The sequence below is a fragment of the Carcharhinus amblyrhynchos genome, chromosome 1 (genome assembly GCF_965287045.1).
Source record: "Carcharhinus amblyrhynchos chromosome 1, sCarAmb.v2.hapA, whole genome shotgun sequence".
NCBI classification, from domain to species: Eukaryota; Metazoa; Chordata; class Chondrichthyes; order Carcharhiniformes; family Carcharhinidae; genus Carcharhinus; species Carcharhinus amblyrhynchos.
Genome location: NC_137324.1, coordinates 128,451,587 through 128,472,908, shown reverse-complemented (window position 1 = coordinate 128,472,908; position 21,322 = coordinate 128,451,587). Strand labels below are relative to the sequence as shown.

The following is a 21,322-nucleotide window of genomic DNA, read 5'->3' as shown; positions in this document are numbered from 1 at the left end:
GAAAAGCTGGTATGAGCAACTCATTCGCAATTGCATTTGTTTGTACAAAGTACTGAAACTGCTCTGCATAGACTCTCCATAATTCATTTTCTTTATTGAAAGGACTCATGGGTCCAAATTGACTCGTCATGTCTCTTGCAGGTGCTAGCAACTCGAGACTGGAGACTAATTTTTTTTTCAAACAGCATCAGCTATACAGCAAATCATCCCTTCCTTTCAAATATTGCCAGATATTGCCTGGAATCTCATACTTCTCTGATCTAAAAAAAATTTAAAACCACACAGTGGTTCCAACTGCGTAGTGACTCTCCCATTCTGCTGTTACACACTGCAACATGTGCACAGACCCTGCAGCTTAGAGGAGTCTACCCAATTTTTTTTTCCTCTGGTTAGAAATGCAATTTTTTTTCACATTTGTTTTTTTTTACTTCTTTCATTGGCAGTCCAATCTTTAATTCTGATGTTGACTTTCCCCAGCCTTCTAACATTCAAAGTGCAACAACCCACAATATCTCTTTTCTACTTAGGATCTTTTCTCAATGATCTGATGAAACAAAATCCCCACTCATTGCCAATTCATTTTTGTGAGGTTCTAACTATGTTAAGGGTTGTGGCTTTTACACAAAATAAAATTGTGTGGTTTGCATACATATATTCAAACTAAAAATGACAAGGTCTATCCTACCAGCTCTTGCCTGTTCAGAATAGAAAATGAAACTAAGCAGGAGCCTGTGAAACATTCCAATGACCCCATCAAATCATGTGACTGGCTCTTAAAGCCTTCATGCAATCATGCACCATTATAAATATATAACACTGTTCCAATCAAGGTCACCACTGCCTTAAATTTCTTTGTGATGCATCATTCCAAGCTTAATTTGGTGACCTTTACCACATTAGTTGGATTGCTCACCATTGCATCAAGAAAATCGCAGATGCTCCTTTTAGGAAATGTGTTGCAGTCAATTTGTATCAGTGTGTCAACACCATTGTTATTAGTTATAATCTTACTTGACAAAGGTACATATAAATCAATCTGTATTTAAGTAGCAGGATACAAAGGTGAATTGAGTTGTACAATCCCGTTGTTCTTTGAATGGATGCATGGCACTGTCTCCAGTAACCTTTGCTTTAAGCCGATTTATTTCTCCCAATGGAAACCAGTTAGGACCCTAGAGAGAAGCTATTTACGTTGATTGATGAGTCCAAGATAAGAGGGCATAATCACAAAATTAGAATTGACATCATGGAAGCTCTTCTACTTAAGTTTGTAACTCTTTTTGGCAAATGCTAATTGATGCTAGATCAATTATAACTTCGATATTGATCAATTCTTGTTATCCAAAGTTATTAAAGAGATATGAGATAAAAGTGGGTAAATGAAGTTAGGTTGAAGATTCTCTGTGATCTCACTAGCAGTACAGATAAATGGCTGTCTCCTGTTTAGGTTTTCCTGTATTGATTTGGAGTTCATAGAATTTGGATTATTCAGTAAATGTGGGAGGACAATAATTAGTAAGTTCGCAGGCGAACACAAACATTGGTGGAATTGCAGATAGTGAAGAGAATTGTTAGAGGATATGGCAAGATATAGACTGTTTGGAAACTTGGGCAGCGAAATGGCAGATGGAGTTTAATTTGGACAATTGTGAGATAATGCATTTTGCAAGGTCCAATGCATGTAGAAATTATACAGTAAATGGTCGAACCCTTAGGAATATTGACAGGCAGAGAGATCTAGGCATACATGTCCATTGATCACTGAAAATGGCAACGCAGGTGGACAATGTAGTCAAGAAGGCATACGGCATGCTTGCCTTCATCGGTCAATGTATTGAGTATTAAAATTGTCAGCTCATGCTGCAGCTATACAAAACCTCAGCTAGGACACATTTGGAATATTGTTTACAATTCTGGTTGCCGCACTACCAGAAGGATGTAGATGTGTGTAGAGGGTATTGAAGAGGTTTACCAGGGCGTTGCCTGGTCTGGAGAGTATTATCTATGAGGAGAGGGTTAGATAAACTCGGTTTGTTCTCACTGAAGTGAGAACACGCGATGGAGTTTGAGGGATGACCTGATAGAGGTTTACAAGATTATGAGTAGCATGGACAGAGTGGATAGCCAGATGCTCTTTCTTAGGGTAGAAAAGTCAAATACTTGGGGACATAGGTTAAGGTGTGTGGGGAAAAATTTAGAGGAGATGTGCGAGGCAATTTTTTACACAGATGGAGGTGAATGTCTGAAACTGGCAAAAATTCTGCCGCAAGACTACTTTAAAGAGATGAAGTCAGCACAAGTTAATTAGTTTTCAGATAAACTTATAGCAATGAACTCGGGCAGTGGTTTACAGTCTAATGCAGAATATATATCCCCTGGATTTTAACTGGATGGGGAACACACGATGACTTCCCTTTTTGGAGCCTTTGATCTTTGGGCTCGTCTTCTCTGTTTCTTTTTCTTTTGGTGTCTCTCATCTTCTTTGTTTTTGACTTATTTTCTCAATTTCTCCACCACACAGATGTGATCAGGAGGCCCTTCCTCATCCTGTTTCTCATCCATTAACCCTTCCCTCATCCCAAACATTTTTAGCCCATTATTTCAGCATGCTTTCCTAGATCAGCCAGGGGTCTCTTTAATCTGAGCGTGACACCATTACGCAATGTTTCTCACACCCAACTTTGGTTGACTGTCTCGTATTTCAAGGCTCCCAAGTCTTATCTCCTAGAGGGGCCCCGACATTCCAATCCTGTATTTTGCTTAAGCAATTCCCACAGCCTCAAGGCCCCAGCTTTTTGTTGTGATTAAGCTTTTTAGACTTATTTAGATTTGAGGCAGGATTCTCCAATCGCACTTGCAGTGAGTTTGGTGGTGAGCAGGAGTGAGAATCAAGCAGGAGCCACAAAGTCAGAAACATGCTGGTGTAAAATCGTGTCATAATTCTTCTCATGGCAGATCAGCATTAGTTAGCACCGGCTGGTGACATGAATTCCACTTGCATCTCATAAATGCTCATTAAAACTGTTGTCTGCCAGCAACCCATCAGGTCTTCCAATCTTGTGTCATGCCAGTAGGAAATCACATTGGTCTAAAATCCAATTGCGACACGGTGGCACAGTGGTTGGCATTGCTGCCTCACAGCGCCAAGGACTCGGGTTCAATTCCTGGCTTGGGTCACTGTCTGTGCAGAGTTTGCTTGTTCTCCCTGTGTCTGTGTGGATTTCTCTGGGTGCCCTGGCTTCCTCCCACAGTTCAAAGATGTGCAGGTTAGGTGGATTGGCCATGATAAAATTGCCCCTGGTGTCCCAAGGTGTATAGGTCAGGAGAATTAATGGGGTAAATATCTGGGGTTATAGAGAGAGGGAGATGCCCTGTTAGTGCATCGCTGCAGATTCGATGGGCCAGATGGCCCCCTGCATTGTAGGGATTCTATGATCCTAAAGTGTGGCATGTGGCACCTTCAGCTCATGAGAGATTTTGAGGTGAATGCAACAATGTCTTTCTGCTATAATGCTGTGCTGCTCCTGATGTGCTGTTCACCACTCTGCCAGGGCTGACTGGTTCCTGCCTCCATCTCCGTACTAAGGGAATGTGTGTGTGTTTGTGTGTGTGTGTGTGTCTGACAGAATAAAGTAAAGTTTATTAGTCACAAGTAAGGCTTACATTAACACAGCAATGAAATTACTGTGAGAATGAGTGAGGGAATGTGTGTGTGGGTGTGAGGTATGTATGCATATGTGTGCACGTGTGAGAGGGAGCATGTGTGTGTGGGAATGTGGGTGTGGGAGAGGGAGTGTGTGTGTATGTGTGTGTGGATGGGTGTGTGTGTGGGAATTGTGTGCGTGTGTGTGAGGGAGTGTGCGCACACGTGTGAGAGAGAGTGAGTGTGTGTGTCTGTGAGGGAATGTGTGTGTGTGTATATACGTGTGCATGCACGTGAGAGGGAATGTGTATGGCAGAAAGAGAGAGCTGAAAATGTGTGTGACAGAGAGAGAGAGTCAGAGATGGGCAGCCCTAATATGAAACAAACCTGTGAGTAAATGAAACTGTATCACTCACATTAAAAATGACAAAAGGATGAGACTTAAATACTTTGCATAAAATAACATTTTAATGATAATAAATGTATAGATATGAGAAATGGAAAAGGCTTTTATATATTTGTTTTGTGCAATTTGTACAAACATATAAACAGTCATTTTTTCTGGTTTAACTCTTCAACACAGTAAGAAAGTTTCTCAGGGGTTTTTCCAGTACTCTTGGGAGGTCACCAGGGTTCTGTGGCTGGGAAAGTCTGGCTGAAGGAAATGTACAGTTGCTGCAGATCCCAGATGCCTTGTAAAGTTCACTGAACTGTTTCTATCTCCTGGCTCCAAAGCAAACTCCTATGGAAATTAAATCAGGAACATGTCTAATGAACAACAGTTGCTTTGCATTGAGGGGCCACAGCAAATATTATTTATTATTTGAAGATTATTACTGGATATTATTATTTGAACAGGTATTCGGATTTACCTTACTTCAGCCGGGCCATTTTCACACACACTCCAAGGCCAATTATTCTGCCAAGGTTTGAAATGGTGCTTTGCAAAATGATTGAGGATATCACCAGTTCTGTGCCTGCAGCACTGATTTACTGATTAACCAACAATGATAACTATTTGGTCCCAAGTGACAACTATTTAGCGAACCGTGTCTCGAGCTCAAATTCAAGGATAAAAGTAGAAAGATAGTGTCTCTCCTGATATATCATCGGATGCACATGACCATCCCAGACTGGATTCACTGCTGAGCTTGAATCACAGCTTCCTTCCATCACACTCTGTCCTTAGCTTTCCTTATTCTGGGAGGGTGGCTGCCTGAACTGAGTTCTTTTCCACATAATCACCAGTGTCCTGAAATGTTTAACCGACATAGGCATCCTGTTCCTCCCCCAGGGATGGGGTCGTTTGCTGGAACAAAGTCTCCACCTCAGAGTTTAACCAAGAAAGGTGCCACAGAGTTGAATTTCAGTCGAGGTTCAGTCACTGGTCTTGGATCTGAAATGAGGATAGGAACTGAACCATTGAAACATAGAAACATAGAAAATAGGTGCAGGAGTAGGCGATTCGGCCCTTCGAGCCTGCACCACCTTCCAATGTGATTGTGTACTTTCAGTATCCCACTTTAGCTTTCTCTCTATAACACTTGATCCCTTTAGCCACAAGGGCCACGTCCAGCTCCCTCTCATTATGACATATTTAACAAACTGACCCCAATAGCTTTCTGTGGTAGAGAACTCTACAGCTTTACAACTCGTTGAGTGAATAAGTTCCTCCTCATCCCAGTCCTGAATGGCTACCCCTTATTCTTAGATTGTGACTTGTGACCCTTAGTTCTGCACTTCCCCAACATCAGGAACGTTCTTCCTGCATCTAATCTGTACAATCCCATCAGGATTTTATGTTTCTATGAGATCGCCTCTCAATCTTTTAAATTCCAGTAAGTACAAGCCCATTCAATCCATTCATATGTCAATTTTGCCATTCTGGGAATCAGTCTGGTGAATCTTCACTGGACTGCCTCAATAGCAAGAATGTCCTTCCTCAGACCAAAACTGCACACAATGCTCAAAGTGTGGCCTCACTAAGGCACTGTATAACTACAGCAATGATGTGGAGATGCTGGCGAGGACTGGAGTAAACACAGTAAGAAGTCTCACAACACCAGCACCATATTGTGTGTGCCCTTATATGCCCTGTTTGTGATCAGAACTCCCCACTCACCGACGAAGGAGCAGCGGTCCGAAAGCTAGTGGCGTTTACTACCAAATAAACCTGTTGGACTTTAACCTGGTGTTGTGAAACTTCTAACTGCAGCAAGACATCCTTACTCCTATTCTCAAATCCTCTTACTATGAAGGCCAGCATGCCATTAGCTTTCCTCACCACCTGCTCTACCTGCCTGCCAACCTTCAACGACTGTTCCACCATGATACCCAGGTCACGTTGCACTTCCCCTTTTCCTAAACTGCCAACATTCAGAGAATGATCTTCCTTCCTGTTTTTGCCACCAAAGTGGATAACTTCATGTTTATCCATATTCTCTTGCATTTACCAAATATTTGCCCACTCAGCTAGCATGTCGATGTCACCCTGCAGCCTCTTAGCATCCTCCTCACAGCATACACTGCCACCCAGTTTAGTGTCATCTGCAAATTTAGAGGTATTGCATTCAATTCCTTCGACCGAATAATTAATGTAGACCGTGAATAGCTGAGATCCCACTACTGAACCTTATGGTACCCCACTAGTCACTGCCCAACATTCTGAAAAGGACCCATTAATTCCCATTCTCTGCTTCCTGTCAGCCAATCACTTCTCTATCCATAATCAATATATTACCCCCATTTAGAGATTTTCTATTTTTCATATGGCTGAAATCTGCACTGAATGTACACAGTGTGGAAAACCAAGCATCTAGAACATCAGTAAACAGCAACTGTGTATCTTCTTAATTAGCAATTACTGAGGAATTTTGAAAGTAACAGAGCAAAACTCCTCAAATGTGCCCCTCTCCTGAAGCTGTTGTCTCTGAAACTGGGATATGGTTCCTCCAGATGTGGAATAACTACTGATGCATTTGAATACTAAACTAATCTTTGCTTTTGTTGGGATGAAACACGTCTGCAGCATTGGAATCCAATTCCAGATCTCTTCACTATCACTGCCATTGTGCTTTAATGTCGTAGAATCCCTACAGTACAGGAGGCCATTTGGCCCATCAAGCCTGCACCAATAATATCCCACCCAAACCTTAACCTACATACTTACCCTACTAATCCCCCTGATACTAAGGCACAATTTAGCATGGCCAGTTCACCTAACAAGCACTCTTTGGACTGTGGAAGGAAACTGGAGTACCCCAAGGAAACCCATGCCAACATGAAGAGAATGTGCAAACTCCACACAATCCTGTCAGTCAATACAGCTTAACTTGCAACTGCTTTAGATTCTAAACTGACGGTCTTCAGAACAACACTAATGAGAACACAATGCAATAAGCTTGGCCAGTTAAAAGCAATTGTGGTTGTCAACTGCAATTTAGTTCAGCGGAGCTTGTTGACAGAGAGTGTAACATTACCTACGATATTGATGTAATGATATGCAATCAACCATTTTGATTCAAACATTGTGACAATGATTGTGTTTCTAAGGGACAGTTTTGACAAAGGGCTAAATGAGAGTAGATTAGCAATTATGGTCAGCTTGTGGAAAGAAAGGTGAAGTAATAGATGTAGGGATGTGAGGATGTTTGAGATGAAAAAGGGGTTTTCAAGTTGGGCAGGGTGGATGCTGTGTGTTGGTGGAGCTGTTAATTATAGTTTAGGATAGAACATTGCGAAGCAATGGTTGTGGAAGTGTTGCTTTAAGAGAATGAGGAATGTGGTGGTGCCCAGGGAGATCAAAGAACAACATGAGATATGTATAGTGCATTGCCCCAAATGCCCACATAAGGAAGTAACACTTCTGAATGATCCTGTAATTCTAGGGTTTAAAGAAATGGCACCCGATGTCATCTCCCTGCACCAATCACAAGGAATTCTGTGGTTCAGTTGATGGCATGAACCGTCATGAGTTTGTTCAGCTTGTACACACAGCCCCTGAAGCCTCTGCCTCTGCATACCTGTGTTGTTTATTTTATATCCTCTCTTCTTGTTCTTCCTCAAAAAAATACACCACCTGACAATTCTTTGCATTAAATCTGCCACCAGCTTCAACTCTAAAGCAAACTCATAATAGACAATACACCTGAGTTTTGAGTCATCTGCAAATTTCCAGATTATGCCCTGTGCATTTAGGTCTAGTTTAGTAATCATCTTCTTGAGTTCTCTACATGAAGGCAGATCCAACTCACAGTGCCACAATCTCCACCACAGATAGGACAAAGAGGTAGGTTTCAAATCCAACTCAGCCAGAGTGGGGTTCCAGCCCTATGCTGTAGGTTCCAATCTGATCCATACCAGTACACCCAAGTCCAGTTAACGAAGCCAACTGACTCCCCAAGAAATCCAAGTTGCTGCGGCAACATGCAGCTTTATAGCCTGGTGCTCTGGATACTGATGGTAGAGGCTCCAGTTCCTTTTCATCACATGTTTGACCAGGAATCTCTCCCGTTTGCACCACCTGCCTTTGGCATAAATTGGAAGGATTGGCAAGTTGGTACTCAACTAGTTTGGCTCCATTATGAACACACCATCCTTGACCATCATGTTTTGGGGTGGGACTTGCAGCTGAAGCTTCTGGCTCCAAGGCAGGGAAGCTGCCCACTGTGCCACAAGACCTTCAGTTTGTCAAAGGCAGTGTTGCTGGTACCAATTCCTAGGGAAGCCCACTAGGTGTCTTCCTCCGTTCCAAGAAACCATTCATCTCTACTCTTCATCTGTATCCAAAATGCCACTGTCCTTTTGTTCCATTGACTTTAACTTTGCAGAAAAGTCTGTTATGTGGCACTTTATCAAATGCCTTTTAGAAGTCCATGCACACAACATCATTTGAGTTATCCTCATCAACCCTCAATGTTATCTCATCAAAAAACTCAATCTTGTCAGTTAGATGTGATTTGTCCTTGACAATTTCACAATTTCCTTAATTCATCCATGTTTGTCCAAGACATTGTCAGTGTTGTCTCAAATGATCATTTCAAAATGCTTTCCCAACACCATAGTTAATCTGTCAGGCTTGATGTTAATGTGCTTTGAAAGTTTATGGACAATAGGGAGGCACCAGGGGTAGGCACAGTGCTAATGAGAAACACGTGTACATATATAAAGTTAGTCTGTTTTTTGATTTTGAAGGATTTTTAAAGGTTAATTTGCAATGAGAAGCAATCTTATTGAAATTTCCTACTGAACTTTTGTCTTGTTAGACTGGCTTATTCTGAAATATGATCAATTAAGCAGCATAATCTTACAGCGTGTTATAGAAAAGTACTCCTAGTTGATCACCTTCACATTTGTTGTAGCCATATATAAATTACTCATGAAGCGTGTGCCATGGTATAGCATCCCATGTCTTTGATTATTGACCCTTCGAGCTGATGTTTCTTCCCTCTCTAAACATCTTTGCAGCCTTGTTTACATGAGCTTGGCATAAGTTTCAGAATTTGACCTTTGCCTCTTCAGCAATTTCTAGAAAGGCAAGTGGACCAGAGGAAGGGAGTGGGTGAACAATGCAGCAGGAGCTGAAAAATCTGTTCCCTGCTCGCTAACATAAAATGACGCAGGGATCTTGCACTCTCACTCACCTTGCTGGGTCGCCACCATTCCTGCCAGAGGCCAGCGTGAAACCAATATGGATCCAGTTACTGGGAAACAGAAGACAGCCCACGCCAGAATCTCATTCCCTTGCCCGTTCATCCACACAGCACCGAGAAATAACGCCGGTCCATAAAACATCTGGATCAATGTGGTATGCACATGTTGGCACTTACTCAAAGAAGGCCTGGGACAGCCTAAAGAGATCAGGATGGAGGCCTCAAGCAACATGCAGCAGTGGATTGGTATTACCCAGGTAGTTCTTCCATCTTCAGAGTCTTCCAGGAGATCCATCTTCTATCCTTCAGACTCTCCCAGGAGATAAGTTCATGAGATATAGGAGCAGAATTAGGCCACTTGGCCCATCGAGTCTGTTCCACCATTCAATCATGGCTGATATGCTCCTCATCCCCATTTTCCTGCCTTCTTCCCATAACTCTTCAACCCATTACTAATTAAAAATCTTCCTAACTCCACCTTAAATGTACTCACTGTCCCAGCATCCACTGCACTTTGGGGTTGCAAATTCTACAGATTCACAACCCTTTGGGAGAAGTAGTTTCTCCTCAACTTTGTTTTAAATTTGCTACCCCTTATCCTAAGACTATGACCTCTCGTGCTAGAATGCCCCACAAGAGGGAGCATCCGCTCCACGTCTACTTTATCCATACCTTTTATCATCTTGTATCCCTCAACTTGATCTCCCCTTGTTCTTCTAAATTCCAGACAGTATAGGCCTAAACTGTTCAATCTCTTTTCATGTGACAAACCCCTCATCTCTGGAGTCAATCTAGCGAAATCAGTCTAGATCCATCTTCTATCTTCAGAGTGTTCCTGGAGGTGTATCATCCATCCTCAATGGTGGGTCAGTTATGTCCGGGCTTCTTTTAAGAATAGCACATGGATAGGAATGCAAATCATCCAGTCTGCCCCGCTGCATGATACCCAGGAACCCACCAACTGCATTATTAATGGGGCTAGGGTCACACAATATGGTGCAAATTCACAGCAGCCTCTGCAACAGGAAACATTTGCCGTCCCAAACCCACCTCAGGAGTTAGTCCCAGAATGGAAAGTTCTGCCCTTTCTGTGAGGAAAAAGAAAGCGAAATGTCCCTCACAGCCTTTTCTTCCTTTCCCCAAATGGAGTATTTAAACACTATGGTTTCTAATTCTTATACTCCTTATACTTTATTGTCAAATTGACACTTATTTTCACAAGTTACATTTGAAATCCTTGCCATTTAATTATTCCTCTAGTACAGATATAAAATGTATGGGTGTAATTTTTTGACCTTTCAGACTGGCGGGATTCTCTGGTCCCGTTGCCATGAATGGAGATTCAGGTTCAAGTGAGCGCCAAGTTCTCCATCCTCACTCGCAGCAATGGCTGGAAAATTTCAGCCATGGTTTGTGCCAGAACAGTTAAGAAATAGAAATAGGATGATTCTCCAATCAGGCATTCCCAACTAAAAAAAGAGTTGTAGAGACCATAAGGTAAGAAAGCTTAGGCCCAAATCCCTGATTTTATCCATCTATTTAAATCATTAAACAGAAATTGAGTGACACCAGGCCTATGGTTCTGTGGCTGGTGTTATATGTGAGAATCACTTCTCACCAGAATGGACAACAATCATAGTCTTGAGGTGAAGTCTTAGAAAGTCTTAACTTTATAGATGTCATAAAATACAGCATGCACAACTGAGGGGTTAAAGTGCTTTCTAGAAACCCTCTCAAAGTAAGTGAGCCACTGAACACTGGTGTCACTTTTAACATTTTATTTTTAGATTCATTGATTTCTGATAAACCCAATAACTATTGATATTGTGTCAAATTTCCCTCTTGTTTTCCAAATCATGAAAGCTATAAAGAGTTAACGTGGCCTGACTTAGGATCAGCTGCTTAATATGAAGTCATCAAATCCTCAAGTTTTCCCTAGTCACCACATGTTACTTCAGCAAAGTAAATTTACATCGACAAACTGATCATCTTCACTGACCCAGAAACATTTTGAAAAGAAACAATGTCACAATTGACTGCTGTTCTCTGGCAATGCAGCATTGCTATTGTAGCTATTTTTTTGAAGGCACCATAGTGACCATGCCTCGTTCTAAGCTCCAGCGTTCCCTCCTAAACCTTTCCTCTTCTCGACCTCTCTATCCCTTGTTAAGATGCTCATTAAACCTTAATTCCTTGACAAAGCTTTTGATCATCTGCTTTAATATATTCTTTGTGCCTTGATGTAAATTTTGCTTTGTAATGTTCCTGCGAAGTGTCTTGGGACCAATGTGTCCTCTTTTTCGTTAGACTGAGTGAAAGATTTATTTAAGTGCGTGGCATATTTACATTTTTTAAATGAAACTCTTATCATTTAAAGAGAGCAGCTTATACCCGGTCATTGTGAGGACATTTGAATTGCTGTGCAGCTGCACAATTTACATTGGTCAGGATATTTTATTACTTTAATGACATTATCTAAATGCAAGTTGCTGTTTAAATTTGAGCTGACAGGATGGGTCAGGATAGAAGTACAAAAGTTGAAATTAAAATATTTAGAATGGAGATTGTGTCCCTCAGTAAATTCCGTGATTTTTATTGGAGGGATTGGGTTTGTGAGAGAAGAAAATGGATAACTAGAATCGAATCAAATCCAATCCCTACAGTGCAGAAAAAGGCCATTCAGCCCATCAAGTCTGCACTGACTCTCCAATACAGCATCCTACCTAGGCCCATCCCATCCCCTTAACCCCACGCATTTACTAATCCATCTAACTCGCACATCTTTGGACTGAGAGGAAACGGAGCACCTGGAGAAAACCCACCCAGACACGAGAAGAAGGTACAAACTCCACACAGTCACCCAAGGCCGGAATTGAACTCGGGTCCCTGGCACTGTGAGGCAGCAGTGCTAACCACTGTACCACCATGCCAGTTTTAGAATAAATAGGAGGTTAGGATTTGGGATGTACTCATTTGACATTGTCAAACAGTGCATGCTCTGGTCAAACCTGTTTAACCTGAATCCGAGCATCTCTGGCTGGACTATTTAGCCCAATAATAGAGCAGGATTTTACACTTCTGTGCCTGAGGGTTTGAAGATGGAGGGCACTCAAAAAATCCAGCGAGTGGCCCACCTGCTGCCACCCCTCCTGTCCACACTGTCTGATATTTTAAGCAGCTGATGGAGGCATAGGGTGGCCCACCATCTTTGAGAGTGGCTAATTAAAGGCGCTCAGTCTGCCCCTGGTGCTATTTTACCCATGGCAGGGGGTGGCCTGCAGGGAGCCTGGCAGATTTAGCTACATGGGGTAGTGGGGGGATTTGAACATCCTTTGTGAGTTCCCTGTCTGCTGCAACCTCCCGCCCTGCCACTAAAGTCATACCTCTCCCTTCTTTTGCCCTTCCCTTGTCCATTTGAACCCACCCTCCAAAACTGTTGTCCCCTTCGTTGGGGCCAGCCTGGCAGGTTATAGCAATATCCCAGACTCACCTATCAGTCCGGGCTCCTCTTTGTCAGAATCGTCTGTAGCCCCAACAATTGTCGGGCGTTTCTGCCACCACAGAGCTGCTGGCCTGTAGCTCCCAAAGGCAGGTCTTAATCCTGAGAAAGGAATGGAAGTCTCATCTTAAAGCATACATAATGCTGCTCTGTGTTTTATTGCTATGGAGTAGCCAGGGAATAATGGACGAGCTGGTCATCAACTTCTCTACTGGGGGCATGGGTCCAGGACACGCTGTAAAATCCATCCCGTACAACCAACGAAGCCAATGAAACTCACTCCATTGGAAGATCGGAAAAGGAAGTCCTCCTGTACCTGACTTTACCACAGGGGTGGTGTGAATGGATCACCTGCCTCCAGGAGTATGGTTGGTGTGGAGCTAACTTGCTCCATCCTGGCCCACTCTGGAGCCATATCATGCAATGACCAAACTTAATGCAAGCATCATGGGCAACATGAAATCTTTCATTGAGGAGGAAGACCTGCCCTCTGGAGCTGCCAACCAATCTGGTGGCAGCACCATCAGTCCCATCAATGCCAAGGGACTGTTAGTGGCCGTGGCTGGGACTGCAAGAAGACAAAAAGGCTACCTAGGGCTTCCCGAAAATCTGGATTCTTAGCCAAGAAAAATACCAGCTGGTGTCTCTCCTTTCTATCTTTTTTCTTGAAATGTCAGCTCTTTTCTCTCCTTATAAATGCTGCCAAACCTGCTGAGATTTTCCAGCATTTTCTCTTTTGGTTTCAGGTTCCAGCATCCGCAGTATTTGCTTTTATCCAGAGGGAGAGGTGTGTGTGTGGGAGGGGTTTGGTGTAAGGCTGCTGGGCAGTGTTGGGAAGAAAAGGGAAGGATTATTCTAATACTCTCCTGGTCTGTTTGCCATCTTCCACCACATTAAACAGTGTTCATCCAAAGTTCTGCACATTTTCTGGGCCATCTACAAATATTAGGTCAACAAACCATTGCCATTTGTAACTTTGGGTTCAAAACAACTTAGATTTTGGCCGAAGATTAAAGCAAATTACTGCAGATGCTGGAATCTGAAGCAAAAATGGAAAATGCTGGAAAATCTCAGCAGGTTTGACAGCATCTGTGGAGACAGAACAGAGCCAACGTTTTGAGTCTGCATGACCTTTTGTCAGAGCTGTCAGAGGATTCTCTTTGTTAGAGGATTTTGTTCTGTTTCTTAATATAAAAGTTGTTCCTGAGATATGCATAACACACATAAAGCCACATTTATTGTCCATCCAGGGAAAAGCTCAGACCAGGAGCAGCTACCTGCTCCTGGAGGTTTGATTTGATTTGATTTATTATTGTCACATGTATTAGAATACAGTGAAAAGTATATTGCAGACAAAGCATACCATTCATAGAGAAGGAAAGGAGAGGGTGCAGTCATGGCTAGGGTGTAGAGAAGGATCAACTTAGTGCGAGGTAGGTCCATTCAAAAGTCTGATGGCAGCAGGGAAGAAACTGTTCTTGAATTGGTTGATACATGATCTCAGGCCTTTGTATCTTTTCCTGGTGGAAGAAGGTGAAAGAGAATATCCGGGGTGCGTGGGGTCCTTAATAATGCTGGCTGTTTTTCCGAGGCAGCAGAAAATGTAGGCAGTATCAATGGATGGCGGGCTCGTTTGCTTGATGGATTGGGCTACATTCATGACCTTTTGTAGTTTCTTGTGCTCTTGAGCAGAGCAGGAGCCATACCAAGCTGTGATGCAACCAGAAAGAGTGCTTTCTGTGGCGCATCTGTAAAAGTTAGTAAGAGTTGTAGCTGACATGTCAAATTTTCTTAGTGTTCTGAAAAAGTAGAAGCATTGGTGTGCTTTCAGTATGGGGGAGGGGGGGCCAAGACAGGTTATTGGTGATCTGGACACCTAAAAGCTTGAAGCTCTCCACCATTTCCAGGCGGAGCCCACTGGAACATTAATGCTATCAATGGCTTAGAGGCCAATTTGTGGTATTTCCCCACATCAGATTGGCCCCACCATGTCCTGAGGCTGTCAGCTCCTTGGGGATGGCCTCCGATGGTGTGTGACCATTACAGCCAGATGCTCTATGCCTCAATGACAGGACCACAGAGATCAAAGGGGAGGCAGTTCCATGATGATACTGTCACTGGACTAATCGTCCAGAAACCAGGAGAAATGCTCTGAGGATCTGGATTCGAATCCCACTACAGCAGCTGGTGGAATTTGAGCATGGTGGCACAGTGGTTAGCACAGTTACCCCACAGTGCGAGAGACCTGGGTTCAATTCCTAGCTTGGGTCACTGTCTGTGTGGAGTTTGCATGTTCTCCCCATGTCTGCGTGGATTTCCTCCAGATGTTCTAGTTTCCTCCCACGCTCCAAAAATTTGCATGGCCATGCAAAAAATGTCCCTTAGTGTCAGAAGGACTAACTAGGGTAAATGTATAGGGTTATAGGGATAGCGCCTGGGTAGGAATGTGGTCGGTGCAGACTCGATGGGCCGAATGGCCTTCTTCTGCATTGTAGGATTCTATGATCTCATAGGTCAGGAGTGGGGCTGTTTTATATGGAGTTGGGAAAATTGGAAACATCTTCTTAGGCTTCCTCCGTACCTTTGCTCCCAGTCTAATATTTTGCTCTGCTGTCTGTTCAAACAGATAGCATGAAACCCTAGGTTTTGACTGGCTGTTGATCATGCTCCATTAAATTATACCTATCCTGTTCCCCTTCCCCTTGAATTTTCTCTTTCCCAATTTTAATTTGAATCTTGTGCCAAGACAAGGGAACCCCCAGGCTTCCAGCAACAAACACATTGTAGTATTCTCACTGATAGCAAACCATGAAGTAAAATGTATTGATTATTTTTCTCTTTTAATTATATCTTACAGGGAACAAAATAAATAATTGGGTACACAAGATTAATATAGAAGCTGAAAAATGATCATTTTCTTAGAAAAATTGAAAATGTGATTTCTTTTAGTTTAATGGAGAAATTTGAAATTTGACAAAAGGCTTTAGTGCTGTACAATAGGCTTTATGAGCAAAGTTATAGCTCAAGTAATAAAAAGGACAATAGCAATATGAATGACTGACAGGAAACTGAGTAGTAGTTAATGGACCTTTATTGGGCTGGAGGAAGGTTTGTAGTGGAGTTCCCCAGGGATCAGTGTTAGGACACTTGCTCTTCCTGATATATATTAGTGACCTAGACCTTGTTGTGAAGGGCAGTTTCAAAGCTTGCAGATGATGCACTTGTGAACTGTGAGGAAGATACTGTAGAAGTTCAAAAGGACATTGATACATTGCTGCAATGGGCCATCAAATATATGTAGTTCAATGTGGAGAAATGTGAAATGATGTATTTTGGTAGGAAGAACATGGAGAGACGATATAAAATAAAGATGCAGGAGTAGAAGGACTTGAGGATATATGTGCAGAAGCCATTGAAAATGGCAGAACAGTTTGAGTGCACAGTTACAGTGTACAGTATCCTAGGCATTATTAATAGGGGTATAGAGTACAAGAGCAAGGAGATTATATTGAACTTGTCTAAGATACTATAGTTTGGCCTCAGCTGGAGAATCACATCCAGTTCTGGGTGCCGCACTTTAGGAAAGATGTGAAGGCATTGGAGAGACTGCAGAGAAGATTGATGAGATTGGTTCCAGAGATGAGGAGTTTCAGTTATGAAAATAGATTGGCCCATTCAGGACTGTTGTCCTCGGAGAAGAAAAGATTGAGAGAGATTTGATAGAAGTATTCAAAATTGTGAGGGGGGCTGGACAAAGTAGATAGGAAGAAACTGTTTTCACTTGTCAAAGAATTGAGAACAAGTGGGCAGAGATTTGAAGTAAATGGGAAAAGAACCACAAGTGAAAAAAGGAAAACTTTATCACACAGTGAGTTGTTAAGGTCTGGAATACACTACCAGAGGGTATGATGGAGGCAGGTTCAATCGACGCATTCAGGAAGGAATTTGTCTGTTATCTGAAAAGAAAGAACGTGCAGGAAGAGAGGGAAATGGCATTTGGTGGATTGCTCGTTCGGTGAGCCAGAGTGGACACAATGGACTAAATGGCCTCCTTCTCTGTTGCAACATTTTGATCATTGTGCGACATTTCACAGATATAAAATAAGATTTTAGAGTCAGAGGTTTTTCAGCAGTAATTATGCATATAGTATGTTATCAAAAACCCAGTGGTACCTCATTCAAAAAGGTGTTTTGTTTTAGGGTTTTTACAGAGATTGATGGCCTAAAAGAACAACAACTCATTATTTCTAATTGATTTCAATCTGGGGAGGAATTTTAATAGTGGTAGAATCACTGACAGCAAGTTTTGGATTTCTGCATTTAAAAGTGCATTTAACTGCATATGCAGTTACTGTTCCTGTCAGTTTTAGAGGATGAATGAAGGTGAATACTCAACAGTTTTGCCATCAATGCTACTGCAGCATTTGGGTCACTTACATCAAAGGCTGTATACAAATGCCTGTTATTTTGATTGAAGGACATAAATACAGTCATCAAGTTGGAGCAACACGACTGATTAGAAAGATTTTTCTGCTCATCCTAGAAATGGGGATTTGATTTTCTTTTCAAAAAAACTTGATGAATATGTAGATAAAGACATGAATAGGAGATTAAAAGTACAAAGCGAAGATGGTGATTATGTTCCATCTGGACCAAGCAAATGCCACCCTCAGAACAGAACTAGTTAAGTCTAAATAATTTAGGCTGCACACCTAGACTTCAGGAGAACCTGAAGTTTTGCCAAATTACTTGAGGGAGTTATTGAGAGATTCACAATGATTTATTTGATGGAAAGTTCTATCACCCAATGTTCTTCCCCCTCTCGAGAGATTAAATAATTTAGTGTGAGCTGATGATGATGCCTAGATCAGAAGGACTGCACTGATTTAAAAAAATAATTTATGGGATGTGAGCATCGTTGCCTGGGCCAGCTTTTATTGTCCATCCCTAATTGCCCTGCAGAGTTAGAGTCATCCACATTGCTGTGGAATCAGAGCCCTTTCTTGTCAAAACAGAATGGTGCCATCTAAATGCATCCAAAGTCAAGGCAGTAGATGTATTTTGAGTCATAAGGGTGGTGACCGATTTCCTTCCCTGAAGAATATTAGTGAATCAGATGGGTTTTAACAATCAACAATGGTCTCATGGTCATCATTAGACATTTTAAGTCCAGGTTTTTATTGAATTCAAATTTCTGCCTTGGTGGGGTTTGAATCCAGGTCCCCCAGATTTTGCTCTAGGTCTCTGGATTATTGGTCCAGTGACAACATCACTGCACCACTACCTCCCCTTAAGATGAATGATGCCTTCCATCCCTTACTGCTTGACATATACTTGTCTTATGTTCAGCAATTAACCGTGCCCAGCCATGGATCCCATAATAACATGAGTGCTTTATCCTTGATCAAAAACTGGTAAGCAATGGGAATGCTTCTAAGTATAAATGTTTTATTTTCTAGGCTGTTCTTCCCACCCTTTTCTATACCACTAATTAAATGAAAAAGATACTGCAATAAAACTCATTTTAAAATGTTCAAAATGTGAGAACAAATGTCATACAGTTATTGTCCTGGATTTTTGCTGCAGCGGACATAACAGGGTATTAATGGCCAAATCTGTGCTGCTGATAGTCACTGGCAGAATACGTTACTAAAAAAGCATTCAGTTTTACTGTTATTTACATCAGAAACAGTATTGGTGTTAGACAATGGTAAGTGAACCCCTGCTTCCTAGCACAGAATGAGTTACTGATGGTATCATCTCAGCTGGTCAAAAGTCGGGGCTATAGATACATTTTGAAGAAAACTGAGTTCTCCCCTGTATCTTGTGACTATTTATCTCCCAGCAATAAAACCACTTATCTGATCAGAAGCAGTTTTGTTAAAATTTGTGGCTAGGCTGCATTACGTCCAGAGTCACTGAGCAGCACAAACGCTGCCCAATCTGTGCCAGATGGGGAACTAACCCCTCCGGAATTGGCATGTTTGTCCTCCTTGTCTGCGCCAACATGGCAGAAAATCATGCACAGCCTGCTGGGTCTGGGGCAATACCAAGTTTCTCCCTCTCTCTCCACCAAGAAATAACTCACTTATGATTCCAACTGCTGCCTTTGTGATTTTTAAAATGCCTAGATTGGATTCTCTGACCTTGCCCACGGTTGGGATTCTCTGTTCTCATGGCAGCAGTAGCGGGACGGACGAATTCCAGCCCAGAGGTTTTACTTCAAAGCTGTAGGCTGCAATAAGGAAGCAAGGGATAACTCATTTGTATAACACATTTGACAATCTCAGGATGTCCAAAAACATTCCTGAGTCAGTGATGCCATTTATTTAAAGTGCAATCAGTACTGTATGTGGACCAACACAAGCAGTAATAAAATGAATGATCAGTTAAACATTTTGACCGGGTGGCCAAAAGGACTTCAATGCTCTTCTTCAAGTCGTCCACCTCAGAGGGCAGATATTTCCACAGGTTAATGTCATCATCCACAAGGCAACCCCTGCAATGTTGCTCCACTCCGTCTGTGCTATACTAGTGTTAGCCTAGACAAAGTGTTGATATCTCTGGAGTTGGCTAGAACCGATGACCTTCAGCCTAAGTTCCCAAGTGGAGTCCATGGTATATCACAAGCATATAATTTCTGATCCCATTATCATATCTCAAGGAGTGGCTGAGATATGGAGACTCTTGACTTTCCCTGTCCCCCAACCCAACACGCTATGCCACCCACATTCAGTGTTTCTGCATCTGGTGAGAAACCCAGATATAAGACTCTTCAATATCGAAGTTTCGAACTTCATTTCTCGATGTCCCAATGCTGGAGTCAATATAATAGTGTGCCTGGAGGCCATGAAATTTCCCAATCACAGATTTGGAAGGTGAAAATATGTAACTGAGGATCATTGAATAGTGACCATTCAATGATAAAAATGTAATTCTCTTATGCACCTGAAAAAAAGTTTTCAAAAATCAATTTGCATCTAAAATTGTAATTCTGATTTGATTTATTATTGTCACGTGTATTGGGATAAAGTGAAAAATATTTTTTCTTGCATGCTATACAGGCAAAAACATGCTGTTCATAGAGTACATAAGGTATGCAGGAGACAGCTTGCAATAAGTCTCTTTTCTCCAGCACCATTTAAAAAAAATAATTACATGTAATGCAAATCAGCTCCGGATATAGAAACAAACTTTATTTTGCAGTATTTAATTTTAAACTGCAGTAATCTTCATCCCAGATTAGTATTGCTGCCTCACAGTATCAGGGACCTGTGTTCAATTCTCAGCTTGGGTTACTGTCTGTGTGAAGTCTGCATGTTCTCCCTGTGTCTGCGTGGGTTTCTTCTGAGTGCTCCGGTTTCCTCCCACAATCCAAAAGACGTGCTGGTTAAGTGCATTGGACATGCAAAATTCTTCTTGAGTGTATCCGAACATGCGCTGGAGTGTGGCGATTAGGGGATTTTCACAATAACTTCATTGCAATGTTGAAGTAAGCCTATTTGTGACACTAATGAATAAACTTTAAAACCCTTAACCTATTAACTTCTGATTTCTGTTTTTACACAGAGTAACTTGGGATCATTCTGTTTTCTACTGTTTGCTGCAATATGTATATTGGGGTCAATATACGTCTTCATCGTCTTACCTGAAACAAAAAACAAAACTTTTCCAGAAATATATCAATCATTTGCCAAAATCAACAAGATACCTGCGCATGAAATGGAAGAAACTTTTGAAGCAAACAATGAACAACACATCAGGATGGTTCCTTTAGAGAATGTGGTGAAGAGCAACGCAAACATGGACTCTGACAATATCGAGAGTATTTCATAACAGATAAACTGACAGTTGCTTCTCATTTAGTGACATTATGTATTTGCATTACTTGTTACAATGCTTTGCACCATTTGCACTCTCACTCTTGCTGGATTCACCAAAACCTAGCTGGTTTTGGTGGGAAACATGTAGCAGGGAGAATGGACCTCTTCTGTCTGTTAGTTGCAGTTGTATCATTTTGGTGCTTATAAAAAAATTCCAATTGTAATTTCATGACAGTAGCAAAAGGAGGAAATTTTCCTGCGCTTCAAGACTGAGTGAGAGGAAAATGGGCATGTTCACCATTCTTCACTTTATCGAAATGAATATTTACATGGTGCTAATATGTTAATCAACCTGGCTGAAAATAAACTAGACAAGCTTGAAGTACATGCCTGTGGAGAATTATTATTGCCATAATCTATTGTCTATTTTTAAAATTTGTTTTAGAAAAATGATATAGATTAAAGTATAAATGTTGGGCCATTTTCCTGGGGCCTATGCTTGGCTATTAAAGCATATGTAGCCACAGCAGATGAATAGATTTATGTACCTACCAGCCATCTTCTCACTCAACAGTGGAACTCACACAAGGGAATGAATGTCCCGCTGTTTTGTCTATGTTTCTAAGAAGAATCCAACCCTATAAGGAGGGTGGAATAGTGGCACAACAGTTAGCACTGCTGTCTCACAGTGCCAGGGGCCCAGGTT

General features: G+C 41.8%; 1 protein-coding gene across 1 annotated transcript in view; it reads left to right on the top strand.

Moving 5' to 3' along the window:
* The window catches only part of slc2a9l2 (solute carrier family 2 member 9, like 2), a 372,756-nt gene extending 351,763 nt beyond the window's left edge, over window positions 1-20,993 (top strand). The window contains exon 13 of the mRNA XM_080192432.1: window positions 20,363-20,993. Coding sequence (XP_080048558.1) covers window positions 20,363-20,629 — 267 coding nt within the window. The 3' untranslated portion in view covers window positions 20,630-20,993. The remainder of the gene's footprint in view (window positions 1-20,362) is intronic.
* Window positions 20,994-21,322: the final 329 nt, after the last annotated feature.